At 38.4% G+C, this 19,232-nt stretch overlaps 1 protein-coding gene across 8 annotated transcripts in view; it reads right to left on the bottom strand.

Annotated features, from left to right (window-relative positions):
• The window catches only part of primpol (primase and polymerase (DNA-directed)), a 46,469-nt gene that overhangs the window by 17,082 nt on the left and 10,155 nt on the right, over positions 1 to 19,232 (bottom strand). For 7 of the 8 annotated variants that reach the window (XM_072257729.1, XM_072257731.1, XM_072257730.1 and 4 more), the window contains 8 exons: positions 15,222 to 15,325; positions 13,950 to 14,088; positions 7,876 to 8,023; positions 4,516 to 4,812; positions 3,810 to 3,972; positions 2,645 to 2,742; positions 1,389 to 1,475; positions 1,181 to 1,289 (listed from right to left, as the gene is read on the bottom strand). In XM_072257729.1, coding sequence (XP_072113830.1) covers positions 1,181 to 1,289; positions 1,389 to 1,475; positions 2,645 to 2,742; positions 3,810 to 3,972; positions 4,516 to 4,812; positions 7,876 to 8,023; positions 13,950 to 14,088; positions 15,222 to 15,325 — 1,145 coding nt within the window. Of the gene's footprint in view, positions 1 to 1,180; positions 1,290 to 1,388; positions 1,476 to 2,644; positions 2,743 to 3,809; positions 3,973 to 4,515; positions 4,813 to 7,875; positions 8,024 to 13,947; positions 14,089 to 15,221; positions 15,326 to 19,232 lie in introns of those variants that run through there. The other variant, XM_072257736.1, reaches the window with a different exon arrangement.

The following is a 19,232-nucleotide window of genomic DNA, read 5'->3' as shown; positions in this document are numbered from 1 at the left end:
TGCAATGAGGTATTTTGGATTCTCCATGTAAACACAGATATGTGTTCTAGCCTTATTACCCTAGGTAAACTACACCAGGTTGTGTATGACATTCAAGAAATCATAAAATGCATAATTGCCAAAATAAGACATTTTAGGATGTTAGCCCAAGATTAAGTAGTTGTAATATTTTCTTTATTTTTCCCCTTCTTTCCTGTCCACTTTTTTTCCCATCTCAATGATGTGTTGTTAATCATCTGACCAATGGCAATGAGAGCTACCTTTTATGGTTATCTATACATCTATGTGAGTCCCAGGCACCACCGACTAAGATTTGGTATACAACTGATCTCTATCATAATATTCACAAACAAGAGAAAATCTGCAGATGCTGGAAATCCAAGCAACACACACAAAATGCTGGAGGAGCTCAGCAGGCCAAGCAGCATCTATGAAAAAGAGTAAACAGTTGACGTTTCGGTCCCAGGCCCTTAATCAGAACTTGAGAAAAAAAGATGGGAAGTCAGTTAGAAGGTGGGGCGTGGGGGGAGGAAGAAATACAAGGCAGTAGGTGATAGGTAAAACCATGGGAGGGAGAAGAGGGATGAAGTAAAGAGCTGGGAAGTCGATTGATGAAAGAGATAAAGGGCTGGAGAAGGGGAAATCTGATAAAAAGAGGATAGAAGGCCATGGAAGAAGGAGGACCAGAGGATGGTGATGGGCAGGTAACAAGACAAGGTGAGAGAGGGGAATGGGGAATAGTGATGGGGTGGGGGGGTATTACCAAAAAGTCAAGAAATCAATGTAGATGCCATCAGGTTGGAAGTCACCCAGATGGAATACAAGGTGTTGCTCCTCCAACCTGAGTGTGGCCTCATCGTGGCAGTAAAGATGGCCATGGACTGACATGTCGAAATGGGAAAGTGAAGTGGAATTAAAGTGGGTTGCCACTGGGAGACCCTGCTTTTTCTGGCAGAGAGAGGTTAGGTACCCGCCAAAGCAGTCACCAAATCTACGTTGGGTCTCACCGATATACGGAGGCCAGACCGGGAATCAAATCTGCTATATGTCATTCACTTGCTCACTACACGCACCTAATCTGGTGGGGTTGAATGACATTTTGCACACTGAATTAAAACATGTCTCTTGTTTGGAGGGGCTTCTGCTTTGATAATTTAACATTTACATGAATTAAACTTACATAATATTGTTGCTTTTATGTGCTCTACCAATGTTCTCGCACCAGTGGTTTTTGCTGATATCATAAACAATCAATTCTTCAGAGGAGAAATAATTCCATCGCCGCAAGACTGAGGAGAATAAATATTTTTTAAAAGTACAACATATGATAAAATTATTAAGAGATTAAATCAAATGTCATAATGATGTCCAATGCAATAAAAACTTACCACCTTGTACGCCTCCCTTGTTTACTTGACTAGTGATAAAATTGTCAATCTCTGGATATGGTGAGCAGTGGTAACCGCCCATTGTCTCTGGAGAACATAATTCAGCCTCAGTTATTTTCATATGAAATTACACACAGGGTAAAGATTGAACATTTAATATTGCCATTTCAAAAGAAATAATGGAAGTTAGTATGCAAAGATAGATCCCTAATATACAGAGTTAATGTTACTTCAAGAGCTTTTGATCAGCAAGTTGTCTCTAATGCCAGGCATGCCAAGAACATCATCACTTTTCAGGTTAGAATAGATGTGGCATATTGGGAGATCTATATTTCAGTGAACTTCCACTACTTTATCATGTTGACATGCCAGTTATCCTAAATATTAAAAGCACAAGTGGAATAATATGATCGCGCTTCCACATTTTTAGCAGAATCACTATTTATTGCACTGGCTTGGAGCTAACAAGGATATAACAAGAATCAAATGCAGCTATGGAATCAATTCCAAATAGATTCAGAAAGAAGATTTAATTCTTTACTTCTTTACTATTCATGCACTCCATTTGCTTTTCTCCTTCAAATCCTCTTTTAGCTCAGTGTGATTTTTGAGCTATGGACATCCCAGTTATACACTCAGAAACTACTCAACCGCACTCCAGGCCTCTACTAAGAATGGAAGTGATGCTGCACAAGATATTTGTTTGGCCATTTTGATTTTGTACTTTATTTCTAATTTCCTATATTACTTTGTTTATTCCCACACATCTTATTAGCTTAATCCATAAATTTTTTTAAGACATGATCATATTGGCAGATGTAAGGACTTGAAATCCTTTAATTCTTCCTCTTCTTTATTCTGGATATGCAACTAAGATTGTTTTTAACCAAGGACTCAAACTGCAAAATTAACACAACTATATACATACAGTATATATAACACAGAACGGTGTTGTAATATTCTATGTTGTATATACACAGCACTAACTGATGCACCAAAAACTGGAGGTATGGCAATACTCGCTATTTCCCACCCACCCACCAAAGCCAAACATCAACAAGATAACGATGCTGAATTTCAAGAAATCAGGATGGAACAACAGCAGCTAAATATGTGCAGTGCATTGGTAGGTAGAAATGGAACAATTTGTGCTTATAATTTAATTAGCTTTACAAATACCTATGAAGATGTAGATTATATTTCTACTTTGACAAGCTAAGTCAACAATGTGCAAACATTATTCGGTAGCCAAATACCTGATACAAAATGATACGAGTCATCTTGAATGTGCTGTTCTTTTGATTTCTTCACATCTGGGCTATCACAGGTCAAAATGGTCAAGCCATCAAAGAATCTGAAATATTATAGTATGTTGATCATGCAGATTTGTAAACTCTGCTGTTAAATTTAGTCTATCAGTATCTAACATTTTACATGTTGCATAAGCCAAGGGCAAATTTAAAAAGGAACATTTAAAATTTAACCACTTTTTAAGATAATCAAAATCACTCCACCAGATTAATAAATATTAGTACATTCATAGAATCTTGGTTTTTCCTACTATTACAAAAACCCACAATTATATGAAAAAAAAATCAATAATGCAAATTGTAAGTTTCTATTATGGGAAAATATATTTTCCAAAATTAAAAAATAGACAAGATCTAAATGATGATAAAATGTATCAATGTATACTATCTCACTATTTCACTCTTTTTGCACTACTTAATTTTTTATATTTCCTGTTGTAACTTACTAGTATTTTAATATATTGCACTGTACTGCTGCAGAACAAATTTCACGACATATGTCAGTAATAATAAACCTGCTTCTGATAAAATATAATAATATTTTTAAACAAAAGTAATTTAAAAGTAGCATTATTGAATGTGCATCAAAACAAATATAAAGAAGTCAATGAAATTTTGTAAGACAAGAAGCTAGGGCAGAGTTTGAAGTCTGAAATCGAATTAGTTTTAATATTTTATTAAAATTCCATTATGATAAAATTGCTTCATGATGGGAATATATAAAGAATAGTTATAGTAAAACATAGAATTTTTATTAAAATTATACTATACTTTCTGGAATCCCAAAGCTGCTTACATACAATGACTTGCTGCAGTTAAACATACAAAGAGAGCAGCAATCATGCACACATCCAACAACTAGAATGACTATTTTAGTCCTAGACAAGAGTAAATGACTAGCCAGTGTGTCAAAAGAACCCCTATTTATTTCTTATAAAATTCCTAGTTTCTAACCAAATAAAACAAATACTCAGAACCAAACTCAAAAAGAATTCAATCATCAATATATTCATGTTCAAAAGTAACAAGTAATCACAAGATATGATACATATTATGAAGTTTCCTCACCACTTTCTTTCTAAAGCAGTACTGAAATTTATAAATGTTTTACCTAACATTGCTGACTAGAGAGCTCAGAAAATATAGCTCCTCTTTAGAAGCATGATCTTGAGGCTTGGGAGTAAACTGATTGTCTTCAGCAACTCGAAACGAAGTGTTCTTTCCCAGCTTGGATGATCCATAGAGTCGAAAGTTTCTGTTCCTTGTGTACACACCTTAAAAAAAACAAGTCGTATTGCATTTACTGTGAAAAAAATTAACAACTAAGATAGAGATGGGGGTTGAAATTAGTCTTTAGTCATTGACTTCAAAATAGTAGTGATCATCCACTAGCTGTACTTGTCGATTAAATCTAATAAGCAACAATCTTACAACTACACTTATGATGAATGACAAAATTCACCCCATATTCTTAATTTGAGTAACAAGCCACCATTAAATTGTTGTTCAAAGTGTGTAAAATGCAATCATATTTACAAATATAACAAGTGTCTCCCTCTCCCAATTTTTTGTTACACATGCTATGTTTCTGAAATTTACTGTTTTGAGTATTTACCATTTTCAGTATTAAAATGACATCTGTAGTCGAGAGGCTCATTAACTTTCTGTTCAATTACTGCCAGGAAAAGCACAATCTATCTCCAAGTTCAACAGTGAAACGACAAAAGCTAGCAAGCTAACTGAACAATACAATTCTCATACAAGCAGAATCCTCTTATTTGCATATGCAGTTCAAAATGAGGGGAAAAATAACTTACCAAGATCCACAAAGAGTTGATCAGTTCCATTTTTATCTTTAATAATCAAAAATGATAAATCTGGATCCAAAGTTCTCTCCTCTGATTTTTCCCACAACGCACACTTAATCCTTTTTGAGGAAAGGTTCTCGGAAACGATTGCATTAAAGTGCTTTCTCTTTTCTGGAGTGACAGGCACAAGTGTGCTGGATGGCAGCAAAGCATCACCACCAGTTCTTGGAGCTTCTTGGTCAATTTCCCTCTGTCTTTTTTCTAATATTTCAATGGCAGGTTGCATTATCGTTCTTATCAAGTTTCCTGGAATAAGAAACAAATAAATGGTATATTCTTGTATGATCTCCTATAAAATAATTTGTTAGATCTGATAATTTGAGCTTACTTCTCAAAATAACATTTGGAAATTGTTTTGAACATCCAAATCTCTTCCATAGGCCACCCCTCCCCCCGGCTCTCCTCTGCCAACCATCCCACACCCCTCCCGTGACACTCCATCCTCGCCATTCCCAACATCCTTTGTTCCTGCCAGGTTACAAACTTGCTCTCTACTCCATGTTGATAAATACAGTACTGTGCAAAAGTCTTAGGCACCCTAGCTATATACTGTATATGTGCCCAAGACTTCTGTACCGTAATATATGAAAATTTATATACATTACCACCTTTTAGGATCATTTCAATCACTGGACCAAATAAATACTAGTCAGTGTATTCAAAGCACCTTGGCTTTCTTGTTTTTAATTTCTGTTACTAAAAAAAACCCATAACTATATAAAGAAATAAATCCATTGTACAAATATCTATCATGGGAATACATCTTTTTCCAAACATAAAAATAGACAAGATCAAAAAGAAAGGGGATCATAAAGTGCAAAATATAAAAATATTTTGTTTAACAAAACTAATTCAAAAGAAGGATTAGTGAATGCTAATACAAATTGAAATGGGTCAACAGTAACTTGGTGAGATGAGAAATTTGGACAGAGCCTGAACAGATTGGCTACAGCCAGTTTAGGGACCAGAGAAACATGTGTGTCGTATAACAGGCAATCAAGCAACTAAAACTTTCCGCATTGGTAAATTTCTTGATGGTTGTCCAGTTGGAACCATGGAGGTCTCTTAAAACTGTTAGAAGAGTCAATTGCAGCCAAGGAGACAGAATGTCTGGCCCAGATGACATATATGCCTTTTCAATGTTTGGAATATAAATGCAAATGTATACAGGCAAAAAAAATCTGCCACATTATTTTTAAAATATGAAAACCATAAAAATTATGCATGAAATCCCAGATCAGCAGTGCACTTCTAGTTGCATGTGTATGTGGTTTTTGCAAATTTTAAGTAATACTACAGCATATCAGTACTTAGATGAGGAACTTTATAATGAAGTATAGGTGCGTCCTGGATTGTTTCATGGGCATAAAGTAACAGCTCAGGGCTCCATGTTAATAGATACACGGAGAAATCTTAGAGTAGGTTAAAAGGTTGGTAGAACATTGTGCACTGTAATGTTCCATATTCTGTTACATGGACAAAGATTCATCAATTTTCTGTGTAATTAGTGAATCAGGAAAATCAAAAATACCCAAATTTTTAAGAAGTGAGTCAGTTTAAGAAAAAGTGGTTACTTAATTAAGTCAAGTCTGGGACTTCCGCAAAGACAATGTCAAAAGCAGAAGTCCAAAATTTACGAACAGATGCAGAACACCTAAGAGGAAATAAAAAGTAGGATTCTGCACAGGTCAATTGGCTCTTTAAGCCTGATTCACCTTTCAAGATCTTCTACCTAGGGAACATTTTCTTACACTACACCTCCATTCAGAAACCTATCAACCACTGTTTTGAATGAACACAAATTACTGAGCCTCACAGCTCTCCAAAAGAGAGAATTCCAAAGATTTCTCACCCTTTTATAAAGAAATTCCTCATCTTCATTCTAAATAACTGGAGGGCTCGTCTATGGAAACTATATGGGTGGAACTGAGGAAAAAGAAAGGGGTCACCATATTAATGAGATTATATTATAGATCCACCCAATAGTTAGCAAAATTTAGAGGAGCAAATTTGAAGAGTGATGGCAGACAGTTGCAAGAAAAAATAAGGTTGTGATTGCAGGACAACTGCGTTGCTCCAAAGAGCGCTAAATGAGGTCATTCTTACTCTTGGCCATTAGGCTCGATAATGAGTCAACCTATAGCCAGGGGAAGTGATGACTCCCTCCTGTTAACTTATTTTTCATTCTTTCTCACTTCCCTTCCAATATTTGTATATTTATGCACTTGTAATGCTATTGTGACACAGTAATCTCCTTTGGAATCAATAAAGTATCTATCTATCTCGGTGAGTTAACTTTCAACAGATTGACTAGGACTCCCATACTGTATAAAAATCTGGATGGGATAGATTTGTCAAACGTCTTCAGGAAACTTTCCTTAATCAATATATAGAGGTGTCAACTAGAGAGAGAGTGCGATACTGGATCTCCTATTAGGGAACGAGACAGGGCAGGTGACAGAAGTGTGTATAGGTGAACATGTTGGATCTAGTGACCATAATTCCATAAGTTTCAAGACTTATTTCAATGTATGTTTCAATGTACATGTGGCATATTAAGCTAATCTCTATAATTATGGAGAAGGATAGGACTGGTCCTCAGGTTGGATTTCTAACTTGGAGAAAAGTCAGTTTTGATGGTATCAGAAGGATCTGGCAGGTGTAACTGGGGACAGGTTGTTTCTGGCAAAGGGATGCTCGTCAGTGGGAGGCCCTCAAAAGTGAAATATTATTAGTACACAGCTTGCATGCTCCTGTTAGAATAAAAGGCAAGGCTAGCAGGTTTACAGAATCCTAATTTTCGAAAGGCATTGAGGCCCAGATTAAGAAGGAGGTGCACAGTATAGGCAAAAAGGAACAAATGAGGTGCCTACGGAGTATAAGAAATTCAAGAGAACACTTAAGAGGGAAACCAGGGAGGCTAAAAGGTATGAGATGATTTAGCAAACAGTGTGAAGGAGAATCCGAAGGGCTTCTACAGATATATTAAGAGCAAAAGGATAGGAAGGGACAACATTGGTCCATTTGAGAATTAGCGTGGTCATCTATACAAAAACTTCTACTCATTCAAATTTTAAAAATGCTCTTATTTATCAAAAGAGCTGAAGCAGGTTTGTCAAACTGACTAGAATTTTTAAATATTGCAAAAACCGTATAGATTAGCTACTTGAATCATAATCCTTGGATTCATATGTTAGATACAATTTGGCTGATAAACACTTATGCTGACAGGCAATAGCACAGTTTTGGATTTGTGATAATATCAAACCTTGTCAATGACTGTTAAAGGAAACATGATCAGAGACTTACCAACATGTATATTGTTCCGAAAGGCCACATTAGGAAGATGAAATACTAGATGGCGGCTAAATTTTTCATGAGTGCTGGAGTCCAAGTTCAAAACATCTTTCACTGAACAAGGTATGTTGTACATTTCTCCCAATTTTTGACAAACATACTAAATTAGAGGACATTAAAGAAAAATATTTTCAACAGCTGATTGCCTTGCCAAAAAGACTGTAAGCACACACAATTTTGCATGATTTAAATAGTGCTATTAAATTAAATTTACACATGAAAGACCAACTGTATAACTTTAAGTCAACACAAATGTCTGGAGGGAAATAGGGAACATATTTTGTCCAGGTAGCTTGAAAACGACTTATTACCAGCACTTTCAATAACCAGAATCTACGCTAGCTGGCTAGTAGGCAACTAGAGAGGACATTGGTGGAATGGTAATGGTGAGATCATGAATAGTGTTATCTTGAGATATAACAAATATCCGATCCAAGAAACCACCGTCTCTAACTGCAGAGGGGTGTGAGCAATCATACGAACCCATTGGATGACAGGATAGATTTTCAGAGTACTGTGGTAACTTTAAAGCTCCTTTGGGTCCCACAGCCATGATATAGCAGGATCAGCACTGTAGTATAGTGGTTAATGCTATACTTTTACAGTACCAGTGACCCAGGTAAGGAGTTTGTACATTCTCCCAATGACAACACGGTGTTCCCCGGGCGCTCTGATTTCCTCTCACATTCCAAAGATATACAGGTTAGTAGGCTAATTGGTCACATGGGTGTAATTGAGCAGTTTGGGCTCATTAGGCCAGAAGTGCCTGGTACTGTGCTGTATTTCTAAGTAAAAATAAAATAAAACTACATCCACAGCACGGAGGCACAACTAATTGAACAGCTGCTTCACAGCTCCAGTGACCGGTATAGTTCTGTCTTCTGGTGCAGTCTGAAGGAAGCTGGCAAGTTCTCGATATGACGAGGGGTTATTGTTCAAGTGCTCTGGTTTTCTCACACATTCCAAAGATGTGCATGTTCGCTGGCCACATTAATTTTAATTAAAAAAATTAATGTTAATTGGCCCCAGTTAATAGATCCTTGTATGAAGGGGTGTGGTAGAAAACCGAGAAGCTGAAGGAATTCTGCTAAGAGGTGGAATTACATCTTTAGAAAGAGGTGACACATGGTCAGAGAATGTTGAATCTTTGTAGGTAGAGTTAAGAAACTGCAAGGGTAAAAACCATTATGAGAATTATATATAGGCCTCCAAACAGTAGCCAAGATGTGAGGTTGAGATTGCAAAGGGAGCTGGAAAAGGCAAGTAATAAGGGCAAAAAAGTGACAGATGGAATCGTGTTGGAAAATGTATGATAATGCATTTTAGTAAAATGAACAATAGTGCAGACTATTATCTAAATGAGGAGAAGGTTCAAATATCAGAGGTGCAGAGCAGCTTAGGAGTCCTCGTGCAAGACTTCCGGAAGGTTAATTCACAGGTTGGGTCTGTGGTAAAGAAGGCAAATGCAATGTTGGCATTTATTTCAAGGGGAATAGAATATAAAAGCAAGGAGATAATGCTGAGCCTTTATGAGACACTAGTCAAGCTGCACTTGGAGTATTGTCAACAGTTTTGGGCCCCTTATCTCAGAAAGGATGTATTGTCATTGGAGAGAGTCGAGAGGAGGTTCACAAAGATGATTTCGGGAATGAAGGAGCTAACATATGAGGCGTGTCTGGTCTCTTTGGGCCTGTACTCGCTGGAATTTAGAATAATGCGTGGGGAATCCCAATGAAATCCACCGGATGTTGAAAGGACTAGATAAGGTGGATGTGGAGAGGATGTTTCCTATGGTGGGGGTATCTAGAACTAGACAGCACAGCCTCAAAATTGAGAAGTGACCTTTTAGAACAGAGGCAAGTTGGAATTTTTTTTAGCCAGAGAGTAGTGAATCTGTGGAATGCTCTGCCACAGGTTGCAGTGGAGGCCAAGGCTGCGGGTATATTTAAGGCCGGAGTTGATTGTTTTCTGATCAGTCAGGGCATCAAAGGATATGGTGAAAAGGCAGGTGTATGGGTGTTGAGTGGGACCTGGGATCAGCCATGATGGAATGGCGAGTAACTCCATGGGCTGAATGGCCTAATTCTGCTCCACTGTCTTATGGTCTAATCTGGGGAATATAAAGTGCACTTGGAATATGATTAGTGTAATTGGGTTCTTGGTGGCCAGTACGGACTGGTTTCCTGCCACAGATTTCGCTCAATGGCACTGACATTTTAGATGGTTTCCACTAGTGTTGCAACAAAGTATTGGCCATCAAACTTCATTGATGGTTGAGTGCATAAATACTACAACTAGTACTTTGTTCTCAGTGTGTTGAGCCATTCAACTGCAAGAATATTTTATGTTGAGAACTGAGACTGGACTGGGAGTAAGTTGGGTGTGAGAGTAGAAGATGACCTTCTAAAGCCTGCAAGTCAAAAGAAATTGTGGAATGAAGGAATTGTGGAATGTGAGAAGGGAAATCAGGTCGGACTCTGTCAATGGCTTCTGCAATAATACTCAGCATCCTTTCCTCCCTTCAGACACTGGAGACATGTGAGCCCACCTCTCCCTCTCCCTCCACCACCACCACCAACAGTTTACTGGTGCTGACATCATGCGTTGTAGCACACAGAGATCTTGCACACATCATCTCACCCACTGTCCATCCACTCACCCCAACAGCTGAAGAGCCTTGGATCTCCCACCAGTCAAGTCAGAACCCACAAACTCGACTGTAAGTGAGTCAGCCTCAATCCTGAGGAATCGCCTAAGATGATGATGGGTTACAGTACACTGAGTATTCTGTGAGGCTACCGCTGCAGTTAGTGGAATATAGCAAGACGACAAAGCAAATTCGCCTTGACCACTTGATTTTTCCAGCACTGCATTCATATCTTTAAGACTGTACTAACATTAACCTTGACTGCCATCTCCTCCTATTCTCCCTTTAGTAAGTGGCTGGAGAGCTCCCTGCATGTAAATCTCTCTCCTTTTATCCGGCAAGGTTCCCAGAGATGCATCAGAAAATCTACATGGCTCTTGTTGCCCATGTTGTTATGGCAGACAGTGAGCTGGAAAACCTTGGAATGTCTTTCACTATCGTTCTATCACAATATATTCCTTAATATATTGAGAGGCTGGTTATAATCCACATAGGGGGCTTTATTCATTACTCTATGGTAATACACTGTAGCACTGAATGATTTGAGCTGGCCAGTCACTGAAATCTTGATCATGAACAAGCAGCCTTTCAATTTACCTGTGGGCAGCATCAGGTCAAATGGTCAACATTTCACTATATTAAGTCTTTCCAGTGCATCTTTTGAAGTGTTATCCAATTTTGGTCCCACATGGGTTTGGATTATAGTTCCACAGAAACCATTAACTGCTTTATTTCTCATATCTCAATAGGGAACCGAACTTTGAGAATACTAGTATTCTTCATACAATATTCTCATTTCCATATTTTCACCAGTGATTGGTAGACATAACCAGAATCAGGAAACCTGACCAACTTTCTGAGCTGGCTGCAGCTTGACCTTTCTTATTTTGTCTACCAATACAGCAATCAAGCCTACAACTTTCTTAGCTTTTATGGTCAATTAAAGCAGAAGACTAAAAGATACAGCACAGGGGTAGGCAACCTTAAGCACGAATGGTTTTCTAGCATGCGTTATTCATTAATTTGAGGCAAAACAGAACTAGATGTATTTAAATAGATAATTCCCATATTTCAAGTTTTATAAATGGCATTTATCTGGCCCACCGTCTGCTCAATACGCGATCCAGCCCACAGAGGCAAAAAGGTTGCCGATCCCTGATATAGCAGTTTCAAGTCACATTCTACAATAGAACTTTTTATAAATTATATCACCAGTGAGGCTGGCACACATATTGCCTGGGTTAAAGACCAAACTTTGAAAACAGGAACAAAAGTGGAAGGAGGGCTTATAAATAAGTCAACAACATGAAACAGACTGCCAACCACTTCAGTAAAGACAAAACTCTGGAATCGCCCTAGTCACAGTAAGGTGCCAAAATGGGGGAAATGAAGACCTTTTCTGGGCAAACTAAAGACCTTTCTCATTTACAACTATTCAGTATGAGCACATGAATAAATCCAAATAGGGAATAATGCAGAAAAATAGAAACTGATGTCTATCATATCTTATCAGCCCTCCAAGAACACAGAAGAATTTCAAAACAGATTTGATTTATAAAGTCTTAACTCTGACCCATCCAAACTGATTTTATAATGCAGAATAATCTTGAACCATAATTATTTGAACTTAAAATTTAAGGACATGGAGTAGTATATATTTACCTAAAATGCAGTGGATTTTTTAAAATCACAAATATAGAAATTAAAAGTGCAATTGGACCTGTAATCAAGGAAGTCCTTTCCTAACTATATTCAACTTCTCTGTACTAGCAAACTACATCACACTGTCCCACAATCTACTGTAAACTCCACTGCCCGGCTTAGTGTAAGTTCCGCATCAGCTAAAAACACAGTATCAGCATCCACAGGAACCAGTCTCTGTGCTGGCCACTGGGTTGTCTGTTATTCGGTTCTAGAGAAGTTAAACACTGGTTATTTTTGGCCTCTGAATCCCCATCATATATAGCAGTCCTCTCTAGTGCTTTCTTGGATTAAATCAGGCTGCTTGTAACTGTGACATGTGATTTAAACCTAAACCAAACTATTAACGTCTATATCCGTTCAAACACAAGGACCTCCTATTCTCACATTTGTTACGTTGCCCACTTCTGCCCTGTTTCAAAGCATCGGCTGCTGAAACCCTGTGTCAGATTTTGACAGCTCCAGGCTCCAATGTTTTAATGAACTATCAGCCCCCCACATATGTTTGTTCATCCAAAAGAAATCTTATTTATTACCCTAAACTGTATGACTGTCGTTATCCATTACCCATGCTTTGTAAAACTGCATTACCTTCCAAATCATCAAGCACTAAACTCGCAATTTCCATTGTAGTCATATAGTCATAGAACACTGTAGCATAGAAACAGTTCCTCTGATCCATCTAGTCCTTGCCAAACTATCATTCTTCCTAGTCCCATCAACCTATACCTGGACCATAGCCCTCCATACCCTTCCCCACCATGTACCTATTCAAATGTCTCTTAGTTGCTGAAATCAAACCTGCATCCACCACTTCTGACGGCAGCTCGTTTCACACTCGCACCACCCTCTGAGCTTCTGATGTGCTGTTCTCCATGTGTCCTCAAAGTTTTCGATTTATTGCAGCCCAAAACATGGGAAGAATAGGCCACAGGGAAAATATAGTTGAGGAACGGGATGCTTTTGAGTCAGCACAATGTTATGAGCTGAAAATACCTCCTGAATCTTCTCTGCTTCTGAATTCTTGATTAACTCTCTGCCTCCTCTAATACCTTGCCTCAAGTGATCTTCTCAATATCCCCTTGACTCTATGATAGTTTTCCCCTGAACATATTCAGAAAACGCTTCACTCTCGAGGGTGATGTGCTCTAGAAACAGTCACTAATCATGTAAAAACTCATTAACCAAAGAAGTGATAGTATCAAGCTTTCTCAGACTACAAACACCATGGGTTGTGGATGGTAGTAGAGAAATACTGGACTGGTGAGCATCACTGTAATTTCACAAAACTATGAAGGTTAAATATTTGAAATTAATGCTTACCATGCAGTGTAATTAAGTAGCCTGACAGCTGTATTTATATAATCTTTATAACATAGAAGACCGGCTGGTAGTGGCATCTGCACCAGACTTCAAGGCAAATGGTTCTGGGGTTCAATTCCGGCCAGTTCCTTGCTCACTTTCCACCTATGCTGGGTTGAGCATTGAGCTAGCAACTTGGCTTCGTGAAAAAACAGACAAATGCTAAAGAAACAGCAAGGTTACTGCCCGATGCGCCACAAGGCGCCGAGAGGGACAACAAAACAACATACAACAGGTTTTTTAAATCCTATTAAATAAATTGAGTGTTTCATGATAAAAATCAAGATCAAAAGAAAAATGGAAGTAACATCAACACCTGGATTAGTTTTGTCACCATTTGCTTCCCGTCACGTTCTGGATTTGTTTGTTTACTAAATTCCAAATCAAAATATAAATGGCAGACAGCTCCTTCTGGAATCACTTCATAGCAGTGCATTAACGACTTCCGATAATTCCTGAAAAACAACCAAGGAATATTGGAAACAAAGTATTCCAGATCTATACTGAATGCAAAACCAGCTTAAGTTTAAATTGCATCTGTCAATCTCAGGAGGAGGATGTTAGAGACCCTACTGCATGAGGGTTATAGCTTTACCTAAAATTCAGTAGAAACCTTAGATTTCAGATTACAATAAAACTCAAAAATCTGATACCCAATTGTTTGGAAATCCTAGTCTTTCAGCAACTGGGTCACTGAATAATCTAGAATATAGAACAAGGGTCAGATGTGCTGCATGGGGCTGGGGTAGGAGTAAATATCAGCTATTCTTAATTTTTGATGCATAAATATTTCAAAGCATTACTTATTCATTTTTATTATTCCCTTTCTCTGGTATTTAATTCCTATCCTATTACACAAAGCTGTTTGTTATTCAGGATTTTAATACCTGAAGCAAATTGTCCAGAGTATTGGGTAAACTGAATAATGTACTGGAACTCCTATAATGCACAAAGATCTCCTTCCTAACACATCGTATACAAAGCCAATCAAAGTAGACTCACTAATAGACCTATTAATGCTGAAAGAAAGAGCAATGAAAAAAAACAAGTAACATCTAGGCAATGATGATCATGTGATCATAAGATAATGAATAATAATTAAGGAGCATATATTCCTGTCAAAGACTATGGATGAAGATGAACTTGGCTATTCAGATACATTCCTAGCTCTATACTTCATAAACAGATCATCCAAAAATTATTAGACATTTAGACATACTTAAAATTAAGATAAATAAATATTTGACCGCTATTTGAGGAATGGAAGATTATGCAGAACTGGCACAGAGGGGGAAGTTGAGACTACCATAGAAGAGCCAAAGTCATATTGAATGGCGGGGTGGGTTTGAGGAACCTGTTGACCTATTCCTGCCCTTACTTTCTTGTGTTCTTGTTCTTGTATTGCTTTAGCATGAAATATTGCAAAGTAGATCAAAGCTGTATGATATATCAAAATAGGAGAAAAGACACTGAAGATACCATTATCCTGACAAAAGAGTTTCTCCTCTTCCTCTTTGGGACTTCTCTACCCTGGAAAGTACTTGAAACACACTCTATTGGGCCTTATTAACATGATAAAGTCACTTACCGGTAATAAAACCACAGCTCAGTGTATGTTGTAACAAGATAAATACGCTGTCCAAGCCGAGGGTCTTTCTTATTTTCATCCTCCAAAGCAAAAACGTGGACATCCTTCAATGAAGAAAGATTACATCTCATCTTTGTGATATTTCCTGAAGGCTTATTATGCTTTGGGTACAATTACATGAATTATATTTTTGAAATCTATTGCCTGGTTATCAGTTCTTATTTCTCTTTCCGAAGTATTTAGTTCTATCTCAAAATTCAATTATTTCAATGCTGCTTCCTCTACCCCCATCCTATTTTATGCAAATGAAAATTGACTTTATGTGGAGTAAGACACAATAATAACATTTTCCTGCCGACTGTTTAGATGCTGTCTGACCTCCTGAGTTCCTCCATCATTTTGTTTGCACTGCTCTGGATTTACAGCATCTGCAGAAACTCGTGTTCACATTTTCCAGGTAGTTTCTCATCAGTGTGGGAAATAAAACAGAATGATTCCTCTTTGTGCCACTGATGTAATTTCCACGTGAGTCACGCAGGGGATGATGTCATTCCCCATTTTGTATTCTTTTCACTGCACCTGGAACAACTGCTGAGACCGGCTGACAAGGACATTCACATCTTGGTTCACCTTCCCTTTTCCTAATCTATGACCAATCAGATAAAGTTTTAAAACCAGAATGCTTAACTTTGTATTGGTTTACATTAATCAGCACGTGCCATGCATTTACCCACTCAGCCAGCTTGTCTAAATTACACTGAAACTTCCTGTACGAGGACTCCCAAGTCCTGTTGCATCTCAGAATTTTAAATTCTGTCCCCATTTAAATAATAGTCTGCCCGTTTATTTCTTCTGCCAAAGTGCATAACCATACACTTTCCAACATTGTATTTCATTTGCCACTTCTTTGCCCATTCTTCCAACCTATCCAAGTCTCTCTGCAGACTCTCCTTTTCCTCAGCACTACCGGCCCCTCCACCTATCTTCGTATCGTCAGCAAACTTAGCCACAAGGCCATCTATTCCATAATCCAAATCGTTGATGTACAATGTAAAAAGAAGCGGACCCAACACGGACTCCTGTGGAACACCACTGGTAATCGGCAGCCAACCAGAATAGGATCCATTTATTCCCACTCTCTATTTCCTGCCAATCAGCCAACGCTCTATCCATGTATGTAACTTTCCCGTAATTCCATAGGCTCTTACCTTGTTAAGTAGCCTCATGTGTGGCACCTTGTCAAAGGCCTTCTGAAAATCCAAATATACAACATCCACTGCATCTCCCTTGTCTAGCCTACTTGTAATTTCCTCAAAAAATTGTAATAGGTTTGTCAGGCAGGATCTTCCTTTAAGGAATCCATGCTGAGTTCTGCATATCTTGTCATCTGCCTCCAGGTACTCTGTAACCTCATCCTTGACAATCGACTCCAACAACTTCCCAACCACTGATGTCAAGCTAACAGGTCTATAATTTCCTTTTTGCTTCCTTGCCGCTTTCTTAAATAGCGGAGTGACATTTGCAAACCTCCAGTCCTGCGGAACCATGCCAGAATCTATCGACTTTTGAAAGATCATCGCTAATGCCCCCGCCATCTCCACAGCTACACTTAGCTTCAATTGCTCTGTCTCCTTCCTTATTATGAGATGAAGGTTGAGCTGGGAATGAGGATATAGACGTCACAAGTTAGGCCTGGATCTATTACATTGTTGCCCCCAAACTATGGCTTAGGCCAGGTCAGTTCAGAAGGAGATAAGAATCAACCCTATGGCTATAACAGTGAGTAAAATACTAAGACCATACTAAGTAAGGATGACAGGTTTCCATTTCTGTGGAGTTTTTACAACTAGTTACTGAAATTATCTTTTAATTTCCAATTTAATTTCCTGAAGCCAAATTTCCTAACTGAATATATAAACATGTTTACAGCTCATTTGTCCAGGAAGCTGGAAACTCGTCCAGTTATTAATCACCATGATACCAAAGCCAACAAAGATATCCATTAATAATTAAAGGCATACCTAAATTATAGAAATTATGGTTTCTGCAACATATAACTTAACAGTAGTGGATCACCTGATCCCTTGAGCCTGTTCTGCATTCAATAAGCCCATGGGTTACTAGACTGTAAATAAATCCCATATTTACCTCCAGTAACTTTTCTCCCCCTTGATGATCAGGAATCAACCTACCTGTGTCTAACACGAGAATTCCACAGAATCATGGTAACTTATCTATCATGAATGGGTGCCTCTTGCTTCTAGATTTCCCATTGGAAGAAACAAGTCTTTCCACATCTAATCTGTCAACGATCACTCATAATAATATATGCTTCAATAAGTTACTCCTTGTTTTTGAAAATTTCAATGGATACCACTGTATCCCTTTCAACATTTGCGATAAAATAACCTGCCCATTAGTGTTGTCAGTTTAGTAAATATTTTCTCTGCTGCCTCCAATATATTTATATCCTTCCTTGAATAAGAATAACATTGTATAGAGCACTCCAGATGTGCTCTCATTAATAACTGTCGTATGGCTTCACAAATTTTACATTTAATTCTCATGTACAACAATCAGATTCTGTTATCTTTTCTTATTGCTGCTGCAACAATGTGCTAGCTTTTTGCATGTCCTGTACTTCCATACCAAGGTCTATCTGCAACTCACAGGGTTTAAAATCTTTCATCATTTAGACTATATGCTTTTTAAAAAATTTATCTTGCCAAATCTCACATCTTCCATAGATCATTTGCCAAATCTTTGCCCACTCACTTAATCTATCTGCATAACTTTGTACTATTTTTACATTTCCTTCACAGCATATTTTCCTGCCTATTTTTGTATCACCTGCAACAATATCTTCTGTATCTTCATTTAAATCATTTCTATAAACGGCTGAGGTCCCGGAACCAATCTCTATGGCACACCAATCATTACATTTTGCCAGCCAGGAGAAGACCCATTAATGCAATGTTTCCTGTTTACCAGCCAATCTTCTATCTATGGCAATATGCTAGACTATGAGTTTGTATTTTTGGCAATAACCTTTGATGTAGCACCTTACAAATTCCTCCAGAGCTGGTGGTGGACCTGAGGAGGGCTAAGGCACCGGTGACCCCTGTTTCCATCCAGGGGGTCAGTGTGGACATGGTGGAGGATTACAGATACCTGGGGATACGAAGTGTCAATAAACTGGACTGGTCAAAGAACACGGAGGCTGTCTACAAGAAGGGTCAGAGCTGTCTCTATTTCCTGAGAAGACTGAGGTTCTTTAACATCTGTTGGATGATGCTGAGGATGTTCTACGAGTCTGTGGTGGTCAGTGCTATCATGTTTGCTGTTGTGTGCTGAGGCAGCAGGCTGAGGGTAGCAGACACCAACAGAATCAACAAACTCATTTGTAAGGCCAATGATGTTGTGGGGATGGAACTGGACTCTCTGACGGTGGTGTCTGAAAAGAGGATGCTGTCTAAGTTGCATGCCATCTTGGACAATGTCTCCCATCCACTACATAATGTACTGGGTGGGCACAGGAGTACATTCAGCCAGAGACTCATTCCACCAAGATGCAACACTGAGCGTCATAGGAAGTCAGTCCTGCCTGTGGCCATCAAACTTTACAACTCCTCCCTTGGAGGGTCAGACATCCTGCGCCAATAGGCTGGTCCTGGACTTATTTCATAATTTACTGGTATAATTTACATATTATTATTTAATTATTTATGGTTTTATATTGCTATATTTATACTCTATTGGTTGGTGCAACTGGTTGGCAGACAGGAAGCAAAGAGTGGGAATAAACAGGACCTTTTCAGAATGGCAGGCGGTGACTAGTGGGGTACCACAAGACTCAGTGCTGGGACCCCAGTTGTTTACAATATATATTAATGACTTGGATGAGGGAATTAAATGCAGCATCTCCAAGTTTGCGGATGGCACGAAGCTGGGCGGCAGTGTTAGCTGTGAGGAGGATGCTAAGAGGATGCAGGGTGACTTGGATAGGTTAGG

Source organism: Mobula birostris, chromosome 5 (genome assembly GCF_030028105.1).
Source record: "Mobula birostris isolate sMobBir1 chromosome 5, sMobBir1.hap1, whole genome shotgun sequence".
NCBI classification, from domain to species: domain Eukaryota; kingdom Metazoa; phylum Chordata; class Chondrichthyes; order Myliobatiformes; family Myliobatidae; genus Mobula; species Mobula birostris.
Note: the sequence above shows the minus strand (reverse complement) of the source record. Positions and strands in the feature narration are given on the sequence as shown.